The sequence below is a fragment of the Octodon degus genome, unplaced genomic scaffold (assembly GCF_000260255.1).
Source record: "Octodon degus isolate 3935 unplaced genomic scaffold, OctDeg1.0 scaffold00285, whole genome shotgun sequence".
Lineage (NCBI taxonomy): Eukaryota > Metazoa > Chordata > Mammalia > Rodentia > Octodontidae > Octodon > Octodon degus.
The window spans coordinates 106988-133878 of NW_004524861.1; the positions used below are offsets into that span (position 1 = coordinate 106988).

Here is a 26891-nt window from a genome sequence, read left to right on the forward strand (position 1 = left end):
AAAAAAAAAAAAGATAATAGGAAACAGGAAGATGGATCTTTTGCAAAAGGGAAAGGGGACTGAGAAATGAAAGGAGCTGGGGAGGAGAATGGGTAGGGAAGTGGGAAGAGCTCAGATGTGCTGTGTACACGGACAGACTCGCAGAAAGGCTGTAATCATTATGCACTGCCAGTGTGTACCAGTGAAACATAGTAAGATAAAACTTACAAGATATGAATCGCCAAAACTGAAATAAAATCAAAGATTTAATTCTTTGGTTGTTCTTGCCACTGGGAGAGGTGCACAGTGCTGGAAACTCCCAGAACCGGAGGGTGTGGAGGTTTCTGCCAGGAGAACACTCCACTGGCCTGCATAGATCCAGTCTGTGCTCCCCCTCGCCTGGTGCTATCTCACGCACAGTTTCCCTTGTTATCGCTCTCTAAAACCCACTCTCTCTGCCAGATACAGATGCTCTGAGATGTGCTTAGCTCGTCTTGCATTGGAGGAGCTGAGATTGCTTCCAAGTGTTTCCTGCTTTAAGCAATTCTCCGGTGAGCACCCATGAGCAACTATTTCCACTCCTGTATTTATTACTGTGGACTAAATATCTGTCTGCCAGTGAGATGACGGGGCCAAAAGAACATGAACTTTTAAAAGGATCTTGATAGATACCCCCAAGCACACCCTCAGAATATTCTATCATTTTGCTATTAGTTCTGATTATCAGGTCTCCAAACTAGACTCCTGCCTGCCCAGCTGGGAGAGAAAAACTCCCCCAGCAGATCCGCTACTCACACCTTTGGGAGGGTGGCATTCCTGCCAACCTGAGAAGAAATGCACTACCATGTTTATCATAGCTCTGTCATTATCAGGGACACTTCAGACATTTTAAAGGCTCCTGGCTCCGTTTTATCTGTTCATATAAATGATTTTGTAAAATGAAACATGTATTGAAGCGTGTGCTGAGCAAAGAGCTTGTGCTCACCGGTTGAGAGGTGAGGAGGTGGCCCAGAGCCTGCCTGGGCATGGAAGCCATGCTGAGCTGAACAGAGGCCCAGTAAATACGTGCAAGTCTTGGCTGAATCCGTGATAAACGTGTGCTTCTTCCCAGTGAGGCTGCTGGTGATGGTGAATTTTTTTCTCTGGAGGAAGCAAACAGATAGGTTGGTACATGGCCCATGTCACCCGTCAACTGGAACACAGGAGTGCGGAGTAATGGCACACATACGCTTTAGCAGGGAGTGCTGCTGTGCTTTCACACAGGCTTGAAGGGCTTGTGTTAAGTCCATTCATTAAATATTTGTATACAACTAAGTCACAAACCTAATAACTATAGCAAATCTGAAGAGGAGGAGGAAGAATCATTCGCACACACACAGAGCACAGGAACTCTCAACAGATTGTTCCCTAGAGACACACTAGCACCCTGAGGAACTAAGGCCAGACAGTGGCACAGAGTTAAAAACAGAGCAAGGCATGGGGCACACACCTGTAACCCCCACTCAGGAGGCTGGGGCAGGGCGATTGCCGCAAGGTGAAGAGGGGCTCAGGCTACCCAGTGAGTTCTGGGTCAGTCTGAGCTACACAGTGAGACCCTGTCTATAAGTAAATAAAGCAAGCTGAAAATGGCACTTATGGTGGACTTGGCTTCTCTCTAGCACCACTAGGATACATCACTTAATGGCAAACTCAGATCTGCGGGCAAACTTCCTCACAAGCAACATGCTGCTTTGTGAAAAAGATGATGCGGCACTCCGGACAGGGTTCATGGCACACACTTGTGCAAATCTCTCCCATGCCCCATAGCTGCAGCATAGTCATCCCTGCCACTTCTGTAAAGCTATGAATCACCACTTTATCACTTTTTGTAGCTCATCCCCAGCAGTTTTACCACTAGTGTCTGTCTGTCTGTCTTGATGCATCTCTGCAGCACAGAGGTGCTCCTCGGGGCAGAGGCAGATTTGCCTGGAGCTGATGCAGCAGTCTTTCCTGGGATCCTGGCAAGCTGTGCCCATGTTCTTGTGAAATGTGGGGAGGAAAACACGCTCACCATGGTCATAGAAACTGACCATGCGCTACCGTACCCAGCCCCTAGGGGGAGATAAAGAAGCAGTACTTGTCTGGGACAAACATAGGCAATCATCAGAGATGAAATCTGTCCTTTTGTTCTCAAGAGCACCTGAGCGAGTGAGGTTCTGTCCTGCCAGTGATCTGCTCTGTAATTGAACATATCTCAATATCAATATACTACACAGTATTTTTCCTCTTTCTAATGAGACTCATGCAAAATAGATGTTAGATTTCTTGCATTTGGGGCTGGAGGTGTAACTCAGTGATAGAGCACTTGCCTACTACCTTGAGTTCTACTCCCAGAAACACACCAACACACAAATAGTTTTTAAAGATGTCCTTACCCCAGAAAGAATGGACATAACCAAAAAGTCAAATTATCACAAACACTGATGAAACTATAGGGAAAAAGGGGCACTTCTACTTTGTTGAAGGGAGTATAAACTAATACAGTCACTATAAAAATTAGTATGGAGATTGTTTTAAAAATTAAAAATTCCAGGGCCAGCAAGCTAGCTCAGCAGACTAAGCACCTGCTTAGGCAAGTGTAGGAACTGAGGTTCCAACCCCAGTCCCACATGCTGCACTGGCCCCGCCCCCAGGAGCACTGAGCCGACCAAGTCTCCGCGTGGTGGGGTACAGCTGTAATCCCAGTGCTGAGGAGGCTGACAACAGGAGGATCACTGTGAGTCCGAGCTATGCAGTGAGACCCTGTACCAAGTACATAAATTTTTAAAAAATAAAATAAAAATTCCACTGGACCCAGCTATTTCTTTTCTTTAGAGAAGTATCTTCCTTAAAGAGTTAGAGACATCACACTGCAGTGACGCATGCATCTGCATGTTTATAGCAGCACCATTCATGAAAGCTAAAGCATAGAAGCACCTTGTATGTCCATTAGCAGATGAGTGGATGAGGAAATTGTGGTATTTATACATGATGGAGTACTATAAAGAAAGATAAATTCGAGTCACTTGTAGGCAGCTGGATGCACCTTGAGGTCACAGTGGAAAGTAAAATAAATCAGTCACACAAGCTGACCCTTTTGCATGAGCAAGCCAAATTGTAAATAAAGAGCAAAACAATTAATAGAAAGTAAGGAGATAGATTTTTGTCAAATGAGAAAGGGATGAAGAGATGGAGGGAGGCAAAGGAGAAGGGATGAAGAAGCAATTACACATGTTACACGCACAGCCAAACTCCACACAAGGAGGGCAAACACTATGTACCCCAAACATGGACTAATAACAACAAGGGGCCCTGCATCTGTAGCAAAGAAGCCTGCAGCCAGTGCTATGAAGAGCGAGAATCTGTGAACGAAGCTTCGTGCTTTCTGCCTGCTCTCCACAATCAACCAAACTTCAAGCAACCACATGAGAAGACTGAGTTGTGTTTCTATTCTCCCTGCAGGAAATTTTTTTTACTTTTTTTTAGTTTTAAAGGAAAGGACAACTTGGATGGAGAAAGGAGAAAATTTTATTACAAAAGTATTTCTCATGAAGAAAACAACCAAAGAGTATACCATCAAAATTTTGAAAAAAAAAAAAAGCAAAATAAATAAGAAAATTATTTTCTGGCTGTTGTGATGGGTACAGTATTCATTTGGTTTTTAAAATCCTAAATCATACCTTTTTTTCTCTCGCTGTAAATAAATATTCTTTTTCACATGGAAGTTTGTACCTGTAACTTTGTATCTTTTTTGTGTTGTTCAGTGCTGGGAATTGAAGCCAGGGCCCTAACACTGAGTTTCATCCCCAGCTATTTTTGTCTTTTATTTTTGACACCAGGTCTCTATATGTCACTAAGCTACCCATGCAGAGCTAGCACTTGTCATCCTCCTGCCTCAGTACTCTTCCTCTTAAATACGATCCCTCATAGCCTGTGTCTCCTCTGCTCCCTGCATTTCTCTCTGGAGATTTTAACCAGTGCTAACAACCGAGACCGATCACCAACATAGCTGGGCTCCTTACTCCAGAAGGAGTACCTCTTGGCTGAATAATCAAACTGTGTATCACTTCTGCAGATGCCAGAACACCTAAAAATCACATTGTTTGAAGAAGGCCTCTTCCCCTCTGTCCTGGGCTGCTTCTGGGTAGGCTGTCAAAAGGAATGGCTGTGAGTATTGGAAGCGTCTTGGCTTCAGCTACGGATAAACAAAATTGAAACCAGCTTCCGGCGCTAATTCTCCTGTGACTCACAGGACTGCCGATTTTGTGCTTGCGGAAGTATAACAAGTGAGAGTGGCTTCCTAGGGCTGCTGCCCAGTCAGTGCAGAGCCATTGGCGACAGGACTCTGTGGGGTGAAAGATCCATAATACAAGCCACTCACACCAAGGAAAAAGCTGATCATCGGGGGAGGGAAAGCCTAATTAAATAGCTCTTGTAGGCACTGCATCTGCCTTGTCAACAAGTTTGCTTCCCAGCTTTAATCAAGAAATTCTCTTTGGGGGCAAGGAAAATAAGTATCTGTAAAAATTAAACTAACTTATATGAAAAGCACTTACATAATGGGACTATTGAACTTTACAGCTTTAAAAAATTGTATTTTTAAAAATTACTATATGAGGTATCTGCATTTTTATGAATGTTTTAAACAAATTATATTAAAATTTTCAACTATGTAGCATATAGCAAAGAAAACAAGAAATAATACAGTAAGATTGAATTCTTCCAATATTCAAATTCTTGAAATCTTTTAATTATAGTAATTCAAATAAATAAAAGTCTGAAAAATTCATGAACATAAATATTGTGTATATTATTTGTTACACAAAAAAGTCTGCTAAAAATGTCAGTTTCCTGATAATATCCAGGCCACTTTAATAAACTCAAATGATGTTCAATTGTTATCTATTTTTAGATGTAACCTTTCTTTCTTTGAAGACAAATGAGAATATTGTGAAATTCCATTGCAAATCATACTTTCACAGTATATTAACTTAAAAAGCCAGGACAGAAAACACAAAAGAGAAACATTCAGAGAATGAATAAAAACAGCTGCACTCTGCTTTGGACAGTAAATCAGACAATAATAAAAATAGTGATCTAGTTAGTAGAAAAAAATTAAATAAGAGAATTAAATGGAAATAAAAATTAAATTTTCCCACTGGCACAAGTCAGCGAACTTTGTCTTAAAATCATCACTGAATACGTATATGTACCAACTCCCCCACAAAGAGTGTGCAATCATTGTGTGCTGCAAACATGGACTAACAAAAATAAAAAGTAAAAATTAAGGCACTAGTGACCATGCCACCGAAGGGCCCGCTGCAGCCCACGCAAGTCCTTGGTTGCAAGAAGACAGACAGCCACAGCTGTGGCACACTGCAAGTGGGGCAATGGCCTCATCGAGGTGAACAGGCGTCCCCTGGAGATGACCAAGCTGTGCAAGCCGCTATATGAGTTTCAGGAGCCTGTTCTGCTGCTGGGCAAGGAGCAGTTTGCTGGTGTTGACGTCTGTGTCCGTGTGAAGGGTGGTGGTCATGTTGCCCAGATCTATGCTACTATCACTCCATATCCAAAGCCCTGGTGGCCTATTACCAGAAATAAGTTGATGAGGCTTCCAAGAAAGAGATCAAAGATATTCTCATCCACTACAACTGGACCCTGTTGGTAGCTGACCCCTGTTGCTGTGAATCCAAAAAATTTGGAAGCCCTGGTACCGGTGCTCATTACCAGAAATCCTACTGAAAAGCTCACATAAGAGTCACCATTGGCCTTTGTAATAAGCATGGGATTTTGAGGCTGCAAGGACCATGACTGTGTAATGGTCTATGCTAGTGGGTCTCTGATTAGATGGGGAAAAAAAGGCCTGCAGCCCATTGCCAGTCTTGATTTTGGCCCTTCCAGAAGGGTGGGTGTAGGTGGCAGGTGGCACCTGGCCCAGCCAAGCTGGCAGTGGCTATGGGCAATTGGTGGCTATCAAGGATGCAAGATGTTCAAGTTTGCATACCCCAGCTCATCTTAAATGTCATCTGATTGGCTTGTGGTGGGGATTGGCTATGCCTTCATATTGAACTATGTTCTCAGCCAAAAATTTAAAAAAACTAAAAATTAAATAATCAGTGAAGGAGTGTTAGTACTGACCTAGATAACCCACAGGACAGGTGCAGGCAGAGCACTATCGGGGTACCAGTGCCAAATGGGTTGTAACTAAACCAGGAGGTACAAACACTCCTACAAATATGGTTATAAATGCTGCATGCTAAGCAGGGGCCTACTTTTGTTTAAAGCCTTTTGAACTTTCAATGGCCATCAAAAGTAGCAACCTGTGCTTCATGAAGGACAGACCAGTCACCCCAACACACTGAGTACAAGAGAAATTCCAACACACAAAGCACATTTCCATACCTGGCAGACACACACACACCTTCTGCAACCCACTCCCCATGTCCAGCTTTATGCTGCACATGGATGGGTACCCAACTTCCAGAAACCTGACCCAGAGACAGAATGATGCCCTTTAGACTGATGGCTACCCATGGGTGTCTATGAGGGCCCTGCCAGGCGCAGGAGGGAGAGATGGCCTCCTGGATGCCTCCCTAGGCCTCCTGGAAGATGTCTTTCACATGCTCCCCAGTGCACCAGAACATGGCCGGGCGATGGATGCTAGGCTGTGGGCACACCTGCCCAGGAGACATGCACATGAGCTGTTGCTCTGTGAAATCAACAGCTGATCACGGAAGAATGAAGCGCAGATCATTGATCCACTGGGTCACACTTACATAAGTCGAAATTTTCCCAATTTCTCTCCATGGAAACCACAGAATCGCAATCCTGCTACAGTTTTTTACTTCGTATATGATGACACCTTTGGCGCAGACCCCCAAGGCCATCTCCCCTGCTAGCCTCTTCTTCTCTGGGAATACCTGGTGAATCAGAACCCCATATTCCAGGAGCTGCTGGGTGACCTGGAGCAGGAAAAAAAGCCGAGTTAGAAGAGATAGGCAAGGGCAGCCCAATTTAAGGTGATGGGCCCCCAGTCGCTCCAGGAAAACATGCTGAGCCATGTCTATTTGCCACCACGGAAGTCTAGGAAACACTTGGCTAAGCAGAGTCTCTTCCTGTGGAACGGATCCACATCTCTGACTTGCTAGCATTTTTCTTTCATTTTTTAACCCAAGGAATACTTAATTTGTTGATTATCCAAAGCAGTACTTGGAACACAATTATTATGTATATGCTCCAGCAGCAAGATACTATTCTAAACATTTTTTTAGCATTCAGACTCTTCTGGGACATCTCAGACACGGAATTCCTTTTCCAAGCTGTCACAGGTTACTGGCCCAATCCCTCTCAGGCACAGAAATCAACCTTCCAGATAACCTTCATCACTTTCCAAGCCAGCTGGGCTATGAACACTCTGCAGAGAAGATGGCCTTCTGGCCGTGTACAAGGCCTTGAGGGGTTCGCACAGCCCCAAGTTTGCCAAAAGTCAGTCAAAGCTGCCGACTCAGCAGACCAACAAAATCCTTCAAGCGTGCAGCATGAACTGACACAAACGTTACTGGGTCAGGCCGGCTGTCGTGTCTCCGTCCTGGACTCTCTTCTCTTTCTCTCCACCTGGGAGGCTCCAGGCCTCATCAGAAGAATGCACATGGAACCACACAACATGGCCATCTTGCTCCAGGCACCTCCAGCCCCTCTCAGAAGGGTTTCCTTGGTGAGATCTCGTCCCCTATTTCTACCTACTCGCAGAGAGACCACTATCTGCCCAGTCTCTCTCACTCCCAAGCACGGTCACAAGGCCATCTCTCTCAGGCTCATTGCTGATCTCTCCTGCCCTGTTGATTAATCGTCTCTTCAGAGAATTGATGCTGCCTTCTTCCCCTGTGGCTTAAACTTCTGGAAACCCAGTCACTTCCTTTTAACTTAGACAAGACAGTCATCAGCATCACTGATACAATGTTATCATCACCTGAAACAGTGTTTAATGAGCTGACACAGTCAATGAGCAGTCTGGGCACGTGCTTAGGGCCTGAGGAAGTAGGGACATCCCAAAACAATTAGCTGAATTCTCCTCAAGAATTTGAACGGGTGTTTCAAAAATTATTTTAAAGCATTAATATTGTCTTATAGCACAAAAATAAAGAGGTTCTGGCTAGACTTGCTCACTTTTAAAAATTCCTGTGTAGTAACTTTTCTATTTTTTAATTTTAGTAAGAAGAATATTATAGATCAGTTCCAGGGGGAATCCCCCAATTCTTAAACTGATTAAACATCCTATAAGCATTTCCCACTCATTATTTAATTGTTATTTAGTTTTTATAATAATCACAAGAGATAGCTATAGCTATCATTTTCACAGAAGAAAGTAGGGGAAGAAAAGGATTAAGTAATGGAGTCAACTGAACAATCCTGGAAGATGAATTCTTCACTTGGCAAGATCTTCTTTTCTGGAGACTTCAGTATGTTCCTGGCTCCAGGTCTTTGCTTGCAAGTTGACAAGTCCTGTTTAGTCCCAAAATCAGGCATCACTACAGCTACAATCAAGAGAGGGAAATGAAGGTTTTAGTATTTACAATACTGTCAACCAGCTACTGGTTATTTGGAAATTACTGGCTACTGTTCTGCCCAAACTGTCCTGCCTATTTGGCAATGCACAGCTCTTCCTAACTCTGCCCTGTGCTAGGCTGTGTTCACAACACTGAGCCTCTGGCTTCCAGCATGTTTAAGTCACCCCTGAGGACGCCAAGTTCCATTTCATGTCACTCCCAGTAGCACCTGTGTCCTAAACACCAGTCCTATCAGAGCAACTCTACAGCAAAGTACAGGACCACGAACAGAGACAGTGTCACGGTTATATCATATGGAGCCAAATTTTTATGGCACAATCAATTGGAAAATGCCTTCATTCCCCTTTTATTGCATATAGCAGAATAAGGTAGGACAGAAGAAATTAAAGGACATAAGGAAAATTATAATTTTTAAAGTTGCACTTAAAGTTGTTCTAAAGCCACAGCTTCAGAACACAAGGTTACCCAAGGTTATCATTTTGTTCTCCTTTCCAGGAGACTAATCCTCAAATCTCAAAATCTTAAAGGGGGCCTGCCCCTTAGCTCAGTTCTTGAAGTGGCTGCTTCAACAAAGCAGCTCAGGTTGCTGTGGCTCGATCCCCACAACTCAAGCCACAACCTGCCCTGAAGGCATTTGGAGCAAAAAAAAAAAAAAAAAAAATCTTAAAAAAGAATATGAAGATGGGGCCAGTGCCCTTCTGTAGGGCAGGTCTTTTCTTTGTAGAATGGGCCATGGGCTTTCACCTGGAAACTGAGCCCTAGAGATTTTTCTCCCTCCACTACAGATTTACAAATTCCACAGATTTCCATCCCCAAGAACATGTACTCAGATTCAGCGAGCCTGAGACTATAAATCCCCTCCTCCCTGGAGAGCCCACACTCCCCGCCTTCAATTCTTCCTGCTAACCCCATGCATGCCTCTCCTGGACTCATCCTGAAATGCTTTCCTGTTGCTATGGCTTTCATCTAGCTGCCTCCACCAAAGCCTCCTGAGGTCATAGGTGGGGCTCTTTCAGAGCTGTCTAGATCTACAGCGTGTGTTGGATTTGGGGCATGACGCTAAGATTAAGTGCTAGGGTTAAGCCTGGGCAGTTACTAGATTAGTCCACTGATTGGCACTGTCCTAATCCCCGTAGCCTAGATAGAAAATGCAAGGGGCAGAAAAAAGCTGCTAAGGTCCCTTGCTTGCCATCCCGGGTGCCCTGAAGAGCTTCTCCTCTGCACTGTCCACTTGCTGCAGCACCTAGCCCACCATGAACTAAGACCTCTACAAACTACAAGCCAGACAGACCTTTTCTCTCTTAACTTTGGATATTGGATATTTTGTCTCAGCAAGGAGAGAAGGAATTAAGATACCCATGATAGAAGTCAGTGACCCTACAACCTATTCCACAGGTGGGCTGAATTAAGGTTTCCATCTGCTCTTTAAGAGACTTCCTCAGGCCCTTGGGACAATGTATTATAATGAAATGATTAGACATTTTGGTTTCAGTATGCTTTAGTACACCTAGCTGGGGACAAATTCATCGACTGAATATGTCTGAGAGACAAATTGTTTTGACTTAAGGAATCTGCCCAAGTTCCCACTCCAGAGCCAGGAGTGGAGACATGGACACGTGAGTCTGTTTGCTCCTGAGTCTTTGCTCTCATCAACTAAAACCCAGAGTACGCAGTCTGAAAACAGAGGTGGATATGCATAGTATTGTCAAGGACACCTTGGATCTGTAAAAAATGAAATAACAGTGTCTATTTCCTCTTCCTGTTCCCACAGGGGGCTGCTACAACGGCTCCCTGCTTATCCTGCCTACTGTTGCTGGTTTCCTATCAAAGTGTCGCCAACCAGAGAAGGTTCCTTTCTTGGTAATGGAAATGACAACCAAAGCAACACTATGAATTTCCAGGCAGAAGATTGCATTGGATATTGAAGGAAGATATGGAAAGAATTCCACCTTGAATAACTGGAGGGGCCACTCTGAAGAAAAGGATCAGACCAGCCCATGCACAAAGAGCAGATTGGCCAGGGACTGTGGTGGGCTGGGTCCTAAGCCATCATAGCTCAGTCCTGGTTTTGCAGCTCCAGGGTGATCCTCATAAGTCAGGAGAAAGTAGTTCCCATGCCACCTTCTGTCACGCGCTTGCACCGTGATGCTCCTCCTTTGCAGTCAGGTGACGGTGATTGAATTCTCTTAAAATGTGAGCCAAATTAAACTTCTCTTCCTTTACGCTGGAGGGGACGGATGTTGTTCCCATCAACAGGAAAGCTGAACAATACAGGGACAGTCCCTAGAGATCCACAACTCAAAGCTTCCGCCTTCTAATCCCACTTCTGATAGTCTGTCAGAAGAAAGCATGCTAAACAACTGGGGCTAATCTTCTAATCCTGCTCAGTGCAGAGCCACAGAGTTGAGTGGGGATCTGAGCTCCTCCAGGTAAATGATTTCCTAAAGATAGCAGAACCTTAATAAAGGACTCTCAGGCCGCCCTCACAGGGCATATTCACAAAGCACTGGCAATTGTCTGGGGAACATTATCATGCTAAAGGGGGAAAATACAGAATACAACCAGTACAATTTCAATAGCCGACCAGAAAATAAATGATTTAATAACACAGCACAATCTTGAGTTACGTGGAAAAATACTTCTGTGGTTGAGGAAGTCTGGAAAACATCAAGTTAACCTTGAACAGGTTGCCCTGGATTGCCATGCCCAGGTGACTGCCAGTCTTGCGGACAGGAAGGCACTCAGCCTCGCCCACCTGGGCCACTGCCCTGTCTGCTCCAGGGCAAGGTGATACATGGGCAGGGCCAGGGATAAGTGATCCGGTCAGCAGGCTGCCACAGGAGAATGGGCTCATTTTTTTTCCAAAACGAAATAGAAGATCCATTCAGAACTATAATTAAATAATCCATTGGTTATTTGTGGATTCTTTAATACTGTATATAACAATCAAGTTTAAACTGCTTGTTACCTTCAACCTGTAATTCCACCTAGGAGGTCCTACCCATAACAAACTAAGCAGCAATACAGCTAATGGTTTCTCTTGGAAAATGCTAATCTCGGTATTGTTTATTACAGTCCCATACTGCAGGTGTTTTGCACGCTGAATAATAGAGCATTGATGGAAAATACGCATTAAGTGTATATGTATAGATTTTGTGTGTATCTCACAATGATAAATGTATGTGCATAGATTCTGTGAATTTGATATATATTTAATGGATATACATAGACTTTGATTCATTTTAATTTGATATGTATTGCTTCAAAATGAGTTTTCAAATTTTAATGACGTATGTGGGACGAAAGCGCATACTTAACATAAACCCGCTTTTAAGCATGCACACAGATGTGGAGTACGCACGACTAGAACACAGAGCGGGGTGACTGCATCAACACACAAGTGTGCCGACCCCACGGGGCAGATGGAGGAGGAAATGTTTACTTTTACAATTAGGGAGGGAAATAATTTTTGCTTAACAATCCCACACCCTAAGCAGGGTCCCAGTGTGCTCAACCGCCCTCTCCCGCTCATCCTGCACCAGCATCCGTCGATCCACCCAGGCCCTGTGGGGAACGCGGTCCTTTGACACTCATGGACACAGCACATGAATGGATCTAATCCGTTCCGTGCTCTCTGGGGAGCACTGGGAGGAGAGTTTGGGGCAGTTTTGCCCAGGACAGTGACTGCTTTTCCAGTCATCTTTTGCTATTCTATCAGAGGATAAGGGTGGGGTTGGGGGGCCCAACAGAGCCTGGCATATGAGGCAGGGCATGGGAGTAGCCCAAGGACAGTGTCACTGTCCCTCGATGGGGGTCTTTTGCAGGTGGGCCTTGGCTGCAAGGCTCAGTTGTACAGAAGTCTCCTCTGTCCCCATCTAGGGAATGCTATGCCCTCCTCACAGGGAGCACACGTGAAAGCCAGGCTACCCTGTAGTTAGGCTGTGCTTGTCCTTGCCTCTTCCAAAGTGTACCTGTAGGCTGGTCCCATACTAGGATTGGGACAGTTCTGGTAAGAGACAAGCCAAAAAAGGCCAGGCTTCACTTGCCTAACTCCACTTCCAAACACCCTTCTCTATTAAAGGGAAGAAATCACAGGCAGTGTATTTCTACCCAACTTGGGAAGCTTGTATATAGAGAAGTGTGTAAGGTCTTGTGCTTCCTCTAGACACTGCTTCCCAAATCTGAAGGTGGAGTCCCACCGAAGGAGGTCAGGGAGGGAGTACCTGTGGAGGGTGTACTCCTTGGTAACATTTTAGTCACCATGACGTGAGCAGCCTCCTCCACCATACCCTTCTGCCATGATGTTCCTGCCTGAAAACCTGCCAGCCACAGGCCAAAAACTTCGACATTCTTATCCAAATACACCATTTCTTCCTTTAAACTGTGTATGTAGACATTTTTCCCCAGCAAAGGGAAAGCTGAAGTGATCAATACAGGGTCATTTCTGACACCATTCGCTTCCACTCTGTCCTTGCCCCTTGGGATAAGGGATGTGTCCTTCCTCCTGCCACTCAAGGTTCCAGACCCACCTGGCCCCCAGCACAAGCTCTGAGGGGCAAGGGTCACTAGCTGCACCCCCTGAGCACCAGCACTCAAGGCCTACAAGTCCTTACCCTCAAGAACTCCAGCTCCGCATCCTCTCCCCACAGTGCAGAGCTGTTCTGGTGCATCTCTGAGATCTCTGCTTGAGCTCGGAGAGCAGTCATCCTTTGGATCAAAGTGGCAGGGATATAATCTTCAACTCGAAAATATGGCTTACTCTCTGTCTGCTGGAAATGGGATGCAGAGGAAAGAGGCATAAACCAGATGTCCCTGTGGGCTTCTGAGTAGGACAGGAATAGGTATGTAGTCAGAATCTGATCATGACCCCTGTGCATGCAGGGGTCTTGAGGTGCCCACCTGGGACAGCATCTTCTACCATCTTAGAAGTGGGGCCAAGCCCCACAATGTACACAAAAGGGAAAGAGAAAAGGAACCACCTGGTTTCAGTCCCCTCTGTGCACTTGATGGCCCTTAGAAGCAGCAGGCTCTTCAGATCCTCACGGTGATCTTGTGATAAAGTACCAGAGCCACAGCCAAGATAAACAAGCTAGAAAGGCCAAGGTCGCACCACTTGCAAGTGACCCAAACAAGGTCTGTCCACCCCAAATCCCTATGCAGGTCCACAGTGGCTCACCACTTCCCAAAAAAGCACAGCACAATGCTGGACCCAACACTTTGCTCCTTGTTAGCACTTAGCACCTCCATCCACACATGCTCTGGTACATGGTCCCCTCTTAGGACAAAGGTCTCAGCTATGCCACCATCTCTGCCCAAGGAGTTTAGAAGAACAGGAACCCAGCCCCCAACCCATGTTTCTCCAGGCCTCAGCCTTCATCAGGTCTGCACTTTAGGGGTTGAGGCTGCAGCTCCTCTGGGAGAGGTCAGAAGATCGCCATCACCCACTGCCCCATAGCAGGCATCCTGAACGTAGGGAAAGCATGCTGACCTATGGAGGAGTAGTTTCAGGGCTCACTGTAGATCATGAGGGTGGTAGGGCTGGGCAGAGGGGAAGCTGAGCCTGCCTCTGCAATCCTGATCAGCCCATCCTGGTCAGGATATCCTACCAGCCTGCGCATGCCAAGCCCTGGTCCCCAGCTTTGGGGAAAGACAGCCAAGAGTTGGGAGAATCTAACATTCTGCATGAGGGGTGCATGAGTCAGATTGTAAGGCTTCCCAAAGGGGACCACCACACTCCCACCATGCTCAAGCTTGATCCTGCACATGCCAGGTCTAGGCTCAGCACAGAGGCACAGGGCACAGCAATTACTCAGAAATCAAGTGTATAAAAATACATGCAAATTGTTAGTGGAATGGCCAGTCCAGACCATGGGCACCACGCAGCACTGGTGGAGATGTGGAAGGTGGAACTTTCACTCCCTGCTGGTAGGAATGCAGAGTTACAGCAACTTAGGGTGACAGTTGGGTGATTTCTTACAAAAGTAAACAAACTCATACCATAGGGTCTAGCAAATATGCCCGTTGGCACAACTGTACCCTGTGTCTACAGAAACAATCCCCTTTCCGGGGCTGGGGGTGTAGATCAGCCATAGAGCGCTTGTCTACCATGCATGAGCGCCCAGGGCTTGAGCCTAGGCCCACAAAAAAGAAAAAGAAAGAAAAACACATGGATGTCTGTGGAAGCTTTATTCATAACTGCTGGAAGTTGGAGGAAAAGCTGTCCTCCAGCAGGTGAGTGGATCGTAATGGCAGGGCATGCAGGCAGTGAGCTACTACTATACAGCACCAAGAAGAAATGAGCTCTCAAGCCAGCAAAAGACACGGAGGAACTTTAAATGCAGATCACTAAAGAAAAGAAGCCAGTTTGAAATGGCTACATGCTGCATGGTTTCAATTATATGACATCCTGTTAGGGAGACAGTGAAAATTCCTCTAAGCCCTGGTAACCAGGGCTTAGAGGAAAGGAAGGGCTAAAGGGGCAGCAGCAGAAGACTTTCAGGGCAATGAACCTACTCCACATGTACAGTGATGCATATCTGTCTTTTGTAAATTTCTCATGCCCATAAGATGTATAACACCAACAGTGACCCAGCATGAACTGCGTACTCTGGGTGATAATGAGGCCTCAAAGTAGGGTCACCAAGGCTAACAAATGTACATTCTGGAGCAGGATATTTATCATATAGTGTGGGGTATGTACATGTAGGGCTGGGGATGTGGGAAATCACACACCTTCCACTCACCTCTGCTGTGACCCTACAACTCTTTGTTAAGGCTTGGACCTAAAATGTCTCCCACAAGCCCATATACTAAAAGCTTGATCACCGGCCTAGGGCACCTCACGGAGGTGGTGACTTGTGGGAGGAAGCTAGATCCCTGGGGGCATCCTTGGAAAGTATATTGAGACCCTGGTCCCTTTCTCTCTTTTTCCTTGTAGCTCTGCTCCACCATGCACTCCCCATCAGGATGCACTGCCCTTCAGCACAGATCAATGGAGCCAAACAGCCATGGACTGCAGTCACTGAAATCATAAGCCAAATACATCTTTCCTCATTGTAAGCTGACAATAATCAACTTTGTCCACAACCATGGAACACCAACTATCATGTACTCTGAAAAAATAAAACATTTAGACAAAAAAGCATTTAGGATCTTTGGCCTAGCATCTCATTGCTAGGAATATATCTAGGAGAAGAACCAAACATACACCTAGAAAAGCTGCAGGCACAAGGATGATTATTTGGATGTCATTTATAAGACACAAAGATCAGAGGCAACTGCAAGGATAACAGCGATTAGTACCATATGTAGCCTGTCAGGTCAATGCCCTGTAGTAAGGCCATGGGGAAGTGAGGGAAGACACAGCCCTGGGAGCCAATGGCATAGCCTCCCCAGATACTTTCTGGAAGGTGCAGGAAGGACATGCACCACAAAGAAGGGACAGAACACAATGTTGGCAATGTTTACAACAGTGTCAAAAAAACCACAGGTAATGTAGGCTGAAAGAGAGTGTGCCCAGAGGAAAGTTGTTCTGTCATGATGATGTGATTAAGGAGATTTATTTTTATACTAAATTGTCTTTGTCTCCCTTTTTAAAATGCAAATATAATCATTACTTCCCTGCTTAAAATTCTTCAGGGAATTTCAGTCTTTCATAATAATGGTTTTCAAATCTCTTTCTTACCCTAGCGACAGAACCACTTATCAAACAAAATAAAAGCCCTGGAGGAGCACACTGGTCTTCCCAGATGTGACAGATGGTGCCATCAGCTACTAGCCGGCGAGGCTCAGGCTGTGGTGGGCAGGGCCACCTCTTCTTCCTGCTGCTCACTTATAGGTACACACATGGTCTGGCCTCTATGGGGTATCCCAGCTATGATACAGTTGAAGGCTTGGTCACTGGCTTGTGGCACTACTGGGAGGTACTGGGACCTATAAAATGTGAACCAAATATATGGTGCATGTTTAAATTTTGGAATAAGTCTATGTTAAAAGACACACTGCCATCAATCCTCCTTAAGATGCTCCCTCAATCTTCAAACACAGGTATCCTGTCATGCTTGCCACTCTCTGAAGCAGTTCTGGAAGTCCTCTTTCATGAGTGTCATTAGTTGTGTTGTTGTGGCTGCCCCAATGTCCTGAATCAATGTGGAAGGTATGTCCATTTTTTTGAAGGTTTCAATTGTACTTTATTTCTTCAATAGGCTATATTTTATTGGATACACAGGGCTTTTATTTGGCATCAATTATGATTTCATTTAGAAATAATTTAGCTGTATCATATCAGCTGGCATGATTACTGATCTCTCTATTCCTTGGGGGTGACTTTGTCAACAAGGGAAAGGTCCCATTCTGTTCCAGTTTATGTTGCTGTATAGGTCCATGCAGCAATACAGAATGTGGCTCTGCCAACTAATAGAGCATTACCATATTTGTCATGGAAATCAGATGTCTGTTTCTGGTGGCTCTGCCTTGCTACCATTTGTTGAATGATTCGAACTAGAAAATGACCTAATGTGTTTTTGGCCAAGGGAAACATTGTGGAGTTGAAGGTGAAACTATTGCAGCTGCCGGCTTGGTGCAAATTACTTCCAGATACGCTTGCAAAGAGCCGGTATGTCCATTTTGACTATGAAGAGGAGCCAGAGGTCACACGGGCTCAGATCTAGTGAAGAAGGTGAGTGTGGGCATACTGTGATGTTCCTACAGACCTGATTGCCTGCTGGATGGAACTTGGCAACAGCATTTACCATGCTTTTGTTCATCACACCTTACAAAGACACTCATGAAAGAAGACTCCCAGAACTGCTTCAGAAAGTGACAACAACCATGGAATAAATGTGTTTGAAGCAAGGGGGGGGGAGCATTTTGAGGGGGACAAATGGCAATTCATCTTTTACTGAGATACATTATTTAAAAATACATTCATCATCTATTGTGATCATACATTATAGGAGGTGGGGTCTAGTGGAAGGAAGTGAAGTCCCTGGAGACCTGGCCTTGAAGAGGATATTCGGACCAAGCCTCTCCCCTCTCTGCTTCCTGATCAGCAAGAGGTGGGAGGCCTCCTTCACCATACACTTCCATCACCATATGCTGCCCCAGAGGCCAAAGTGGTGGAGCCAAGTGACCGTGGGTGGACTAAAGCTCTGCATCTGCTAGCCAAATCAACCCTGCCTCCCTGTAAATGAGGGAGGAGTACACACACACACACACACACACACACACACACACACACACCTGAAGTGCCTCCTACAGTGCCTGGCACAGAGTGAAGTCAACAAGGAAACTGGACTCAGGATGAAGTGGATGTGACAGTGCAGGCTCATCATCAGTAGGGGATGTGGAGAACACTTACGGCGTTTTGCTCATATGGAGGCTGGAAGTGGAGGAAATCTCCATTTTCCACCCACTTTTGTTGTCAAACTAAAACTGTTCTAAAAATAAGTATTAAGATGTTTTTAGTAAAACTCATTTAGGACCTTTGACCCAGCATCTCATTGCTAGGACTTTACCCAAGCAATCATGAGAAGTGAGTCCTGGCTGGATTCTTAGCAGCTCTCTGACTTTGTAGAGCTACAGTGTTCTCAGCTGCCAGTGGAACATCCTTGAATGCTTGGGGTTAGCTTAAGGACAAGAGTGTGGGAGGCACAATAACTCCAGGCCTCCAATCCTATTGCTAGTGGGTTTCTGGGTTCCTGTGAAACTGCCACATCATGATTCCTTGCCATGTATCCCACAATGGTCACCTGAGCGCCTCTGACCTATAAAATTCTCTTGGTGCATCAGCGTCATTAGTGCCGATGACTTCCTCTTCTCCTACCTCAGCTGAGCTAAGTTCCTAATTCTTCTTACCCTGCCTATTTCCCATAAGTCTCCTGCTATGCCCTGGAGGTGGGACTTCCTGTCATAGCCCGGTTGCCTAGTTATTCGCACCTTTTACCCGCCGACATCATTTCCCTATGCCTCCACTATATAAACCCAGCATCTCCCCCGAATAAAAGAGACTTGAGCAGAATCCTGTCTTGTCTCCATTTCTCGCATCTCCTGTCCTTTGTCCCCTCCTCAATTCCCTGCTCCTCTCCCAGGTGACCTTCGTTGACTGACCCGCTGGCTCAGGACACAAGAGGGCACCAGGCATGGAGTAGGCCCTCCATTGATTAGGACTGAGGCTAAATGCAAGAAGAGAGGTTGTGTCACCTGTGACCTATCGCAAGAAAACAATCTCTGACTTGAGCCACCCACTGGGGGCAAAAGGGAGAGCATCTTGGAAAATGCTCTAGGTACTGAGGCGTGGAATTGACAGATCTGGGGTGGGGAGCTGGAATGAAGGACACGATCAGGTAGAGAGAGAGAGAGGAAGGGTAAGTCAACCAGGAGCTGGACACTACAGGGGCCCAGCCTTGTGATAGTAAATTTAAAGTGTCAATGTGATTGGACCACATGGTGACTAGATATTTTGTCAAACATTCTGGGCTTCTTTTAGGTTGCCTTTATGTGAGATGAAAACATTAAAATTGGTAGACTGAGTAAAGCAGATAATGGTCTTCAATGTGGGGAGCTCTTTCTTTGGTGCTTTAACAACAGAACACACACTGGGTAATTTCTCAAAAACAGAAACTTATTTGTCACAGAACAGGGAGCTGAGAAGTCCAAGATCAAAGTTCCAGTGCTGGCATCTGGTGAGGGCTGCTGAGCACTCTTCTTCCAAGAGTGAGTCAATTCCTTACAATAAATCTTGAGGTAGGTGGATGGGTGGATGGATGGATGATAGATTCTAACAGCACTTCTCAAAAGCACAATATCCACATGACTCCCAGTCACCCCATCCCACAAAGGCTTCTCCAGTGACCCGCACCCCAAAAGCCCCAGGTATCCTCCCTACCTCCTTCGGGTAACTGCCAAACTCAGCCTGCAGAGCAAGGACACCCAGCTGCAGCAGTGTCTGATCGTCACAGCGCAGTCTCTCCTCTAGGATATCCTTACGAAGCTGCAGGTAGAACTGATGCTTGGTCACGCTGTGCCTGGCAAAGACATGCTGGCTTGGAGACGCCGATGCCAAGAATGGGAGAATGCAAAAGATGAGGCCTGCTCATGGGGGGGGGGGCGGAGAAGTGGGAAGGGAGACACAAGAGAGTGCAAGCCAAGGAGCCCCGAGGACAACACCAGGAAGACTAGTGAGGTCTCCTTCTGCCCCCTGTGCCAGGCATTTCATACAACACCCACAAGAGGTCTCCTGCTGTGGTTCAAGCAGAAAAAGTGTCCAGTGAGCAAAGGAGTGCAGGAGTGGTGACCAACTCCAGCCCCCACCCCTGTACTGCTGGCTGTGTTGGACAGAGGAGGGTCATGATGGGTGGAGGAGAAAAAAGATTGACCTTGAGCAGACTGTGCTTGAAACACAAGGGCAAGTTCCTATTCTGACCAGAGCCTGCCTCAAGAAACTGATCTCTTAGAGTCCCACCAATGGAAGATCAGTCACTGTCTCTGCTGCCATTTGCATGTAATTTATAGTTCACAAAACAGAGGCCAGTGACATCATCCTGGCCATATATGAAGGCCTCAAGGGACAAGGGACAGGAAGCAGCACTCACCTGAGCAATCCACAGTGGCTGACAAAGAACTTGATCCGCAGAAAAAGCGTGAAGGTAACCAGGGCAGTCTTCAGGGGCTGCTCCCTCCAGCCTTCAGGGGCTATTTTACACAATCTGGTTTCATTGTCCAGGAAAAAGAATTCTTTGCCTGAGAAGGAAGTTGAGAGTTTGGAAGGAGAAGCAGTAAGAAATGCCCCAGCCCTCAGACTCTAGCCAAGTCCTACCCAGAAGGGTCAGATTAAGCCATGCTAGAATAGAAAAGAAGAGAAGGAAGTCCCTGCCATACCTGGTCTCCAGGAGCCTTTGCTGGAGTTATAAGGGAGCAAGAGCAGGAGACAGAGGAAGTATATCAAGGAAGAAAAGCTTGACACCAAGAGAAGAAAATATGATCATGCTTTCAGGACTCCATACCCACAGCTCGACCAACCACAGATCAAAAATAGTACCAAAAAAACTCATCTGCACTGAATATGTATAGGATCTTTTGCCATGGCTCTCTAAACAATATAGCTTAACACTGATTTAAACTACATTTACAGAGCTGGAGAGACAGCTTGGTGGTCTAAGCATCTGCTTGGCAAGCGCAAGTACCCAGATTTGATCCCAGGTACCACACGCCATGCTGTCCCTGGAAACCCTGGGAATGACATGCTGGCCATTGAAACCAGGCATGATGGTGCATGCCTGTAATCCCAGTGCTGGGGAGGCTGAGAGAGGGGATCATTATGAGTCTGAGCTGCATAGTAAGATCTTGTGCCAGAGAAATAAATAAATAAATAAATAAATAAATAAATAACAGGATTTACATTGAATTAGGCAGTCTAAGTAATCTAGAGACAGTTTAAAGTACACAGAAGGCAGGGGGTTATACAGTTCATATGCAAATACTATATAATTTTATAGAAGAGATTTGAACACATTTTGTGGGGATCCTGGAACTAATCCCCTATAGATACTGAGTGTTCATATCAGGGAGATATGACTTAATATCTGCTTTCCAGCTGGCATCTTTTGTAGACAAGATGAAAAGGAAAGGAAAGCAGTGGCCTTAAGTCCCTGGCATGTGCCAGGCCCTTCTGCATCAGCGAGACCACCCCCACCTACCCAGCCCCAGCCTGTCCTGGGCTGAAGTCTGTGTCCTCTTGCAGTCCATATGCTGAAACTCTGCCCCCCCCCATAGTGGGGGGCTGTGGAGGTGAGACCTTAGGGATACGTGAGGTGTGAGGGTGAGGTCCAGGGTGGGATTGGTGTCCTCATTTGAAGGAAGAGAGACACCAAAGAGCTGTCTCTTGTCATGCAAGGACCTATGAGAAGGTTTCCATCTGCAAGCCAGTGGGTCTGCACGAGGAGCCAAATTGGCTGGCAGCCTCACCCTGGACTTCCAGCCCACAGCTGTGGGAGATGAATGTCTATTCTTTAGACCATCCAGTCTAGGATATGTGATGATAGCAGCCCAACGTGACAAAGACTGGGCATAAGGGGAGTCACATTTACCCTTTGACCCTAAACCTTCAACTCCCTCTGCATTTGTCTTCTAGTCCTTCTGAGAGGGAGGTCGTGGCAGCCCAGCCACCAAAGGCACTGCCCCCAGCCTGACTCCCACAGCTTGGTCATTCTCGGCCATTCCCTGGCCCTGTGCCAATGCACCCCTGAAGCATTTTCCCCTCCTCTGAGCACAAGTTCAAAATAGTGTAAAATAGCCAGCCTAGACATGGGAATCCCACCTAGCCCCTACCATGAATACTTCTGGGGAATGGCCTTCTCTCCACAGGGCACATGCTCACTGGAGGGCAGGCAAGTGTCCAGGTAGTTCTAATGGCTGTCCCCTCACAATGCCAATCCCTCCTCCACCCTCACCCTTGCTGCTAAACCTGAGTCCCCATGCCAGACTCACCCTCCCTTTAGAGTTCCTTCTCCCCCAGGGATGGAGCAAACCCGCCCCAGACGACTTGTGTCCAACCTCAAACTGGCCACTTCTCAGGGATTTTCCAAGGAGTGCCCTCACTCAATAGCTTCAAGAATCACTCATGGGGGCAGAGTTGAGAGCAGCTGCCCAACAGGGAGAAAGCAGGCAGGATTGCACTGGGAGAGTTTTTACTTAGACTTCATGTTATAGATAAACAAAAACACAGTGTTTCCTGGAAGTGCACTTATACATCCCTTACAAAAGGTCAGACACCTTTCAGGTTTTATGTCTTCTTTTGGGTTCTTACACTAGGGAGACAATATGATGCTATTCTTGTTTTGAAAATCTGTAACATATGTATTGTTGTATGCTACTGTTTGTTTCTTTGTTTCTTATTTTTGTTCTTGCTTTTGTTTCTACTGTTCAGAATAAAATAAAATTAAACTAAAAATAAATAAGTATAAATATAAATATAAATATAAATAAAAGGTCAGATAAACCTCCACTAACCATAATTCTTTCACAGAACATGCCAGTTTTTCTTCCTTTTCTTATAGAGGTATTTTTGGGAGAGTTGATGAAAAGCATGGAGATGACAAGGACACCTAGCCAACCTCACTGTGGCACACAAAGTAATCACAAACTTGTGAGCTTCTTACACTCACAGGAGCACAGGTACTACAGAGCTTCTGACAGTACAACAGGGGGATGGGTCAGGATCGAACTGGAAGCCTGTAAAACCCCAACTCAGCCTGCTTCTCATTTCCCCCTCCGCACAGTGGGCAGCGAACTTCAGCTGCAGCACGGAGATATTTGCAGTAGAGAAAAATAAAAGGCCCTTGATGGAAGGGAAGAGATGGGAAGGAAAAAGGCTGGAACAGTGCTTAACAGGCTCCTGGGGTCAGGTGCTGAGTGCCATTAGTCCTGCAGATTAAACAGAAATATTTCTAACACTTGCCTGCCTGGCTTCAGCACACTGAGAAATCACCCAGGCCTGCAAGCCCTAAACCCTAGCATCCCACACTCATTATTTCATGGAAATCCACGTGCAACTGGCACTTTCCACACAAGCACCTGACACCCTTGCTGTACTGTCTCATGCTTAGGTGTGCAAAGCGAAGCATTCTGGGATCAAGCACAGAGGATACAGAGCTCAGGTGCTGGATACCTGGGGCGCTGGAACCACCAGGCCAGCAGTGGGCTCCCAGAGACACTCACCTTTCTCATAAGCCAAGCTGAAGTAGGTGGCATCCCCAAGGTTGGCGAAGGACATGACGACATCGAAGACAGCTCCCACTGTGGACTCAATGTCACATTTCACCTCCAGACCCTGGCCACTCAGCAGAACCACGCAGACATCCCTGAGAGCCAGGTAGGATCTCCCCTTTTTTGTCTGAAAAACACCAACAGTAGCATTGGTTGCCACAATAACTGAGACATTGAGCCTTGAACTTGTGCTAGTTACTGTGCCAGGTGCTTTGCATGTAGTGTCTCATTTAACTCAAGCAACCCCGAGAGGAGTGTGCTTATGATCCCATTCAGACCCGGTAAGGGGCTTGTCCATGGCTGCAGAGTGAGTAGGAGAGGCACCTGGAGGTGGACCTGAGCTCTCTGCCCCTTTCCAGGAGCAAGCTCTGATCTGAGGACTGTATGGGAGGGCTTTCTTCATATAGTCCTGGGCAGGGCTGGTCACATGGGCACACTCTGAGATACCCTGGTTCCTGCCCTAAGCCCCCTGCACACCTCAGTCACCTGAGGGTTGCTGTAAGGTGCTGACTCAGAAACCACTCTGAGGTGGTTCTATCAGTCTAGGGCAAGGTCTGGGATTTTAATGCCCTCTAGGTGACTCGTGTGTAGTTAGAGCTGAAAAACCATGAGAGAGCAGGTGACCAGGCTAACAGTGTATCACTGGGAACCTGTGCCCCAACAGGCCATGTTTGGGTCCCGTTCTCTGAAGTCCCCTGGAAATTTTTCATAATCCTACATTTGAATGCACATTTTCCTGAGGATGATGGCACAATGGAACATTGCTGGAGCTCCCTGTGACCCTGCCGCTCTACCTCCCTGGCATGGGATCTGACTATCAACTCCTCTGTCCCCTGGACTCTCAGGCCTGCGCCAACCTCCCCTTCTCCCTCCAGTTCCCCAGTCTCTATTGCCCTCTATCCGGGGTGCTCACGGCTCACATTCTCCCCCAACTGTACCCCTTGAAGAAGGCTGGCACAAGCAGAAGTGCCCCCAGAACATCTCAGAGTGGGCATGGCAGCAGCTCTTTCTGTGGGCAACTTGGCATAAACAAATGTCTCACACGCCTCCAATCCAGGTACCCATAAGGAGGTTGTGATTCCTCAAGGAACACATCTGTCTGCTCTGGGGCAGCAGAGATATGGGAAGGGAGTGTGACCTTTCTACCCTGCGTAGAGCATGATTCAGGAATTCAGCAGGTAGAGCAGGGGAGCTAGAGTCATAGGTCAAGAACCTGGGGACACAGGAGGGTTTCTGTTTACCCAGTGCCAAGGGAATGTGACGTTAAATAGCAAATACAAAACACCATGTACGGGCTTGGGATGTAGCTCAGGAGTAGAGCACTTGTCTTTGAAGCTCTGACTTCAATTTCAAGCACAACAAAGGAATATGGGAGAGAAGAGAGAAGCAGAAAGGGAGGCAGGGAAGGAGGAAAAACAAAAGAAAGCCACTATGAACAGAGACAGAAAGTGACTGAGACAAAATAACCTCAGATAAAAAAGAAACATTTTATATTTTAGACTACTAGTTTCGCACAGGGTGTGGTGGCCCAGCAGCCTGTAAATTAGGTGGTCAGCCCCCGTGAAGCCTCTCCCAGCTGGGACAGCCAGGCTGCGGGCAAAGGGAAACTGTTTTGTTTCCCGCAGCCAGGAGGCGCACAGAGGTCCTTCTCACTACGTATGCTCATAGGTTGGTACTGCGAAGCCTCCAGAGAAACGTTGCTACACTGGTTGAGATCTAAAATGCCCCCAAAGCCTCATGTGTGTGGAAGGTGATTGGATCGTGGGTGCTATACTCATCAGTACGTTCATCCGTGGTGAAGTCGCAGTGAGCGAATGTGCTGCGAAGAGGTGGAGCCTGGTGAGGTGATCACTTGGGTGTAACCTGGCAGGGTTATTTTTGCCTCCGGTGCTTCCCTCCCCTCTTAGCTTCCTGCCTTAGGTGGAGCAGTCTTCCCCTGCCAGCCTCTTGCGCCATGTTGATCCTGCCTTGGCGCAAAAGAAAATGGATTGAAACCAAGAGCCAATAAACCTTTTGTCCTTTAAGCTGTGGTCTCGCAATGGCAAAATGACTGATAGAGCAGCCATAAAGAAAAATACTCAAAGGGAGACACAGGGGGCTGTGCAGACCAGTGATGTCAGGGATTGTAGGCAACAGACAGCAGCTGTTCTATTCCAAGCCAGAGGCAGAGTCCCAAGGGACATCCCAGGTACAGGGTTGAAACAGAGGCCCAGGCAGTCTTCCTTGGGAAAGCCTTGGGGCTCCTTTTCATTCTTCTTGACCCCTGCAGAGATGCTGGGTCCAGGAGCCCCTCTATGGATTACAAATAGGCTCATAAGTCTGGAGTCTTGGTCAAGAAGCTTGCCAGGATGAAGCACACCCCACAGAACCCCAGCATTCTTGCTGTAGGGGAAGTTGCCCTCATGGTGGTAGGCATTTCCACCTGCCTGATACTGGAAGAGTCTGCAGTTGCCTAAGCTGTGCAACCTCCAGGGAGCAAGAAGGGGAGTCATCCCTTCCTTCCTACGCAGGGGGTGGGCTTATATGTGTAGAAGGGTGAGGACCGGGCACATGGCTCACAGGGGACCAGCAGAAGAGGGACTGACTCAGTGCTGTAGAGGCTCCTAGGGACCTAACACTGTCCCTGCAGCTCCACCTGAGGCCAAGTGCAACGTGCACTCAGAAGGCTGCAGATCCCGAGAGCACATCACCGTGACACCTCTGATCCATCACACACTGCATGTCATGCCGCCTGCACAGGGCTAGAATTCTGAGCTTTGGGCACCTCAGTCCGTGGAATCCTATAGAAGCATGAACTTACAGCCAGCTGAGCCAGGGGAGACCTTCTGCCACCCATTGAGCTTCTCTGAACTGCAAGGGAAGGGTCTTCCTGGGTGTAGTGCCAGGACTTGGAGGCACCCACCAAGCCTGCTATCTCCACAGCCCTCCTTTACAGTGCCGAGGCAGAGGCCTGAGAGCCAGGCTACAGCACGGCCAGGCTGGTAATCAGACAGGTTCTCCCGCTCTAGAGGTGAGGGAGACAGGAAGGGACATTCCAGTGCACCACACTGATGGAGACTTCTGGTCCAGCCCCAGAGGGGACAGCAGGGACCCAGGCCTGGAGACAAACAGGTGCATGCCAAGGAGCTCAAGATGAGGCCATCCCAGACACCAGGGAGATGGGGCTGTCTGGGGTTTCTGGCTGAGTGACCCCCTCCCACCCAAGCCACTGTTACCACAACTGATCCTGGCAGGTGCAGCGTCACAGGGGCCTCGGCAGCCAGCAGGTGGAACTCCGGCCTGGAGAACTGGGGAAACAGTCAGTCACTGACTGGAGGCAAAAGGACGGCTCCAGGCTGGGAGCTGGGCTTCCCTCTGAGCTCGCCTTCCTCCCTGCTCCCTAGCCCTCTGCCACCCTAAGGCCAAGCCATGGTCGACAGCAGAAGCTGTGCAGGTGTGGGAGGAGATTGGCTATGCCCAGCACATAGCAGGGAGTGCTGCATCCTTAGCAGCTCCTTAGTCACACAGCGTTGAGTCACCTTGCATATGTATCTCAAGTATAAAACACACTGTAGAAATATATAT

At 46.9% G+C, this 26891-nt stretch overlaps 1 protein-coding gene and 1 pseudogene across 2 annotated transcripts in view; one reads left to right on the plus strand and one right to left on the minus strand.

The window, feature by feature from the left end:
• Nucleotides 1-26891, minus strand: part of Frmpd2 (FERM and PDZ domain containing 2) — a 125460-nt gene that overhangs the window by 56275 nt on the left and 42294 nt on the right. Inside the window, exons 9-15 of one of the 2 annotated variants that reach the window (XM_023707263.1) lie at nucleotides 26543-26614; nucleotides 23280-23454; nucleotides 20156-20303; nucleotides 19450-19588; nucleotides 13178-13333; nucleotides 6774-6959; nucleotides 965-1121 (exon numbers count right to left, since the gene is read on the minus strand). In XM_023707263.1, coding sequence (XP_023563031.1) covers nucleotides 965-1121; nucleotides 6774-6959; nucleotides 13178-13333; nucleotides 19450-19588; nucleotides 20156-20303; nucleotides 23280-23454; nucleotides 26543-26614 — 1033 coding nt within the window. The remainder of the gene's footprint in view (nucleotides 1-964; nucleotides 1122-6773; nucleotides 6960-13177; nucleotides 13334-19449; nucleotides 19589-20155; nucleotides 20304-23279; nucleotides 23455-26542; nucleotides 26615-26891) is intronic. The other variant, XM_023707262.1, reaches the window with a different exon arrangement.
• Nucleotides 5296-5739, plus strand: LOC105741086 (annotated as a pseudogene).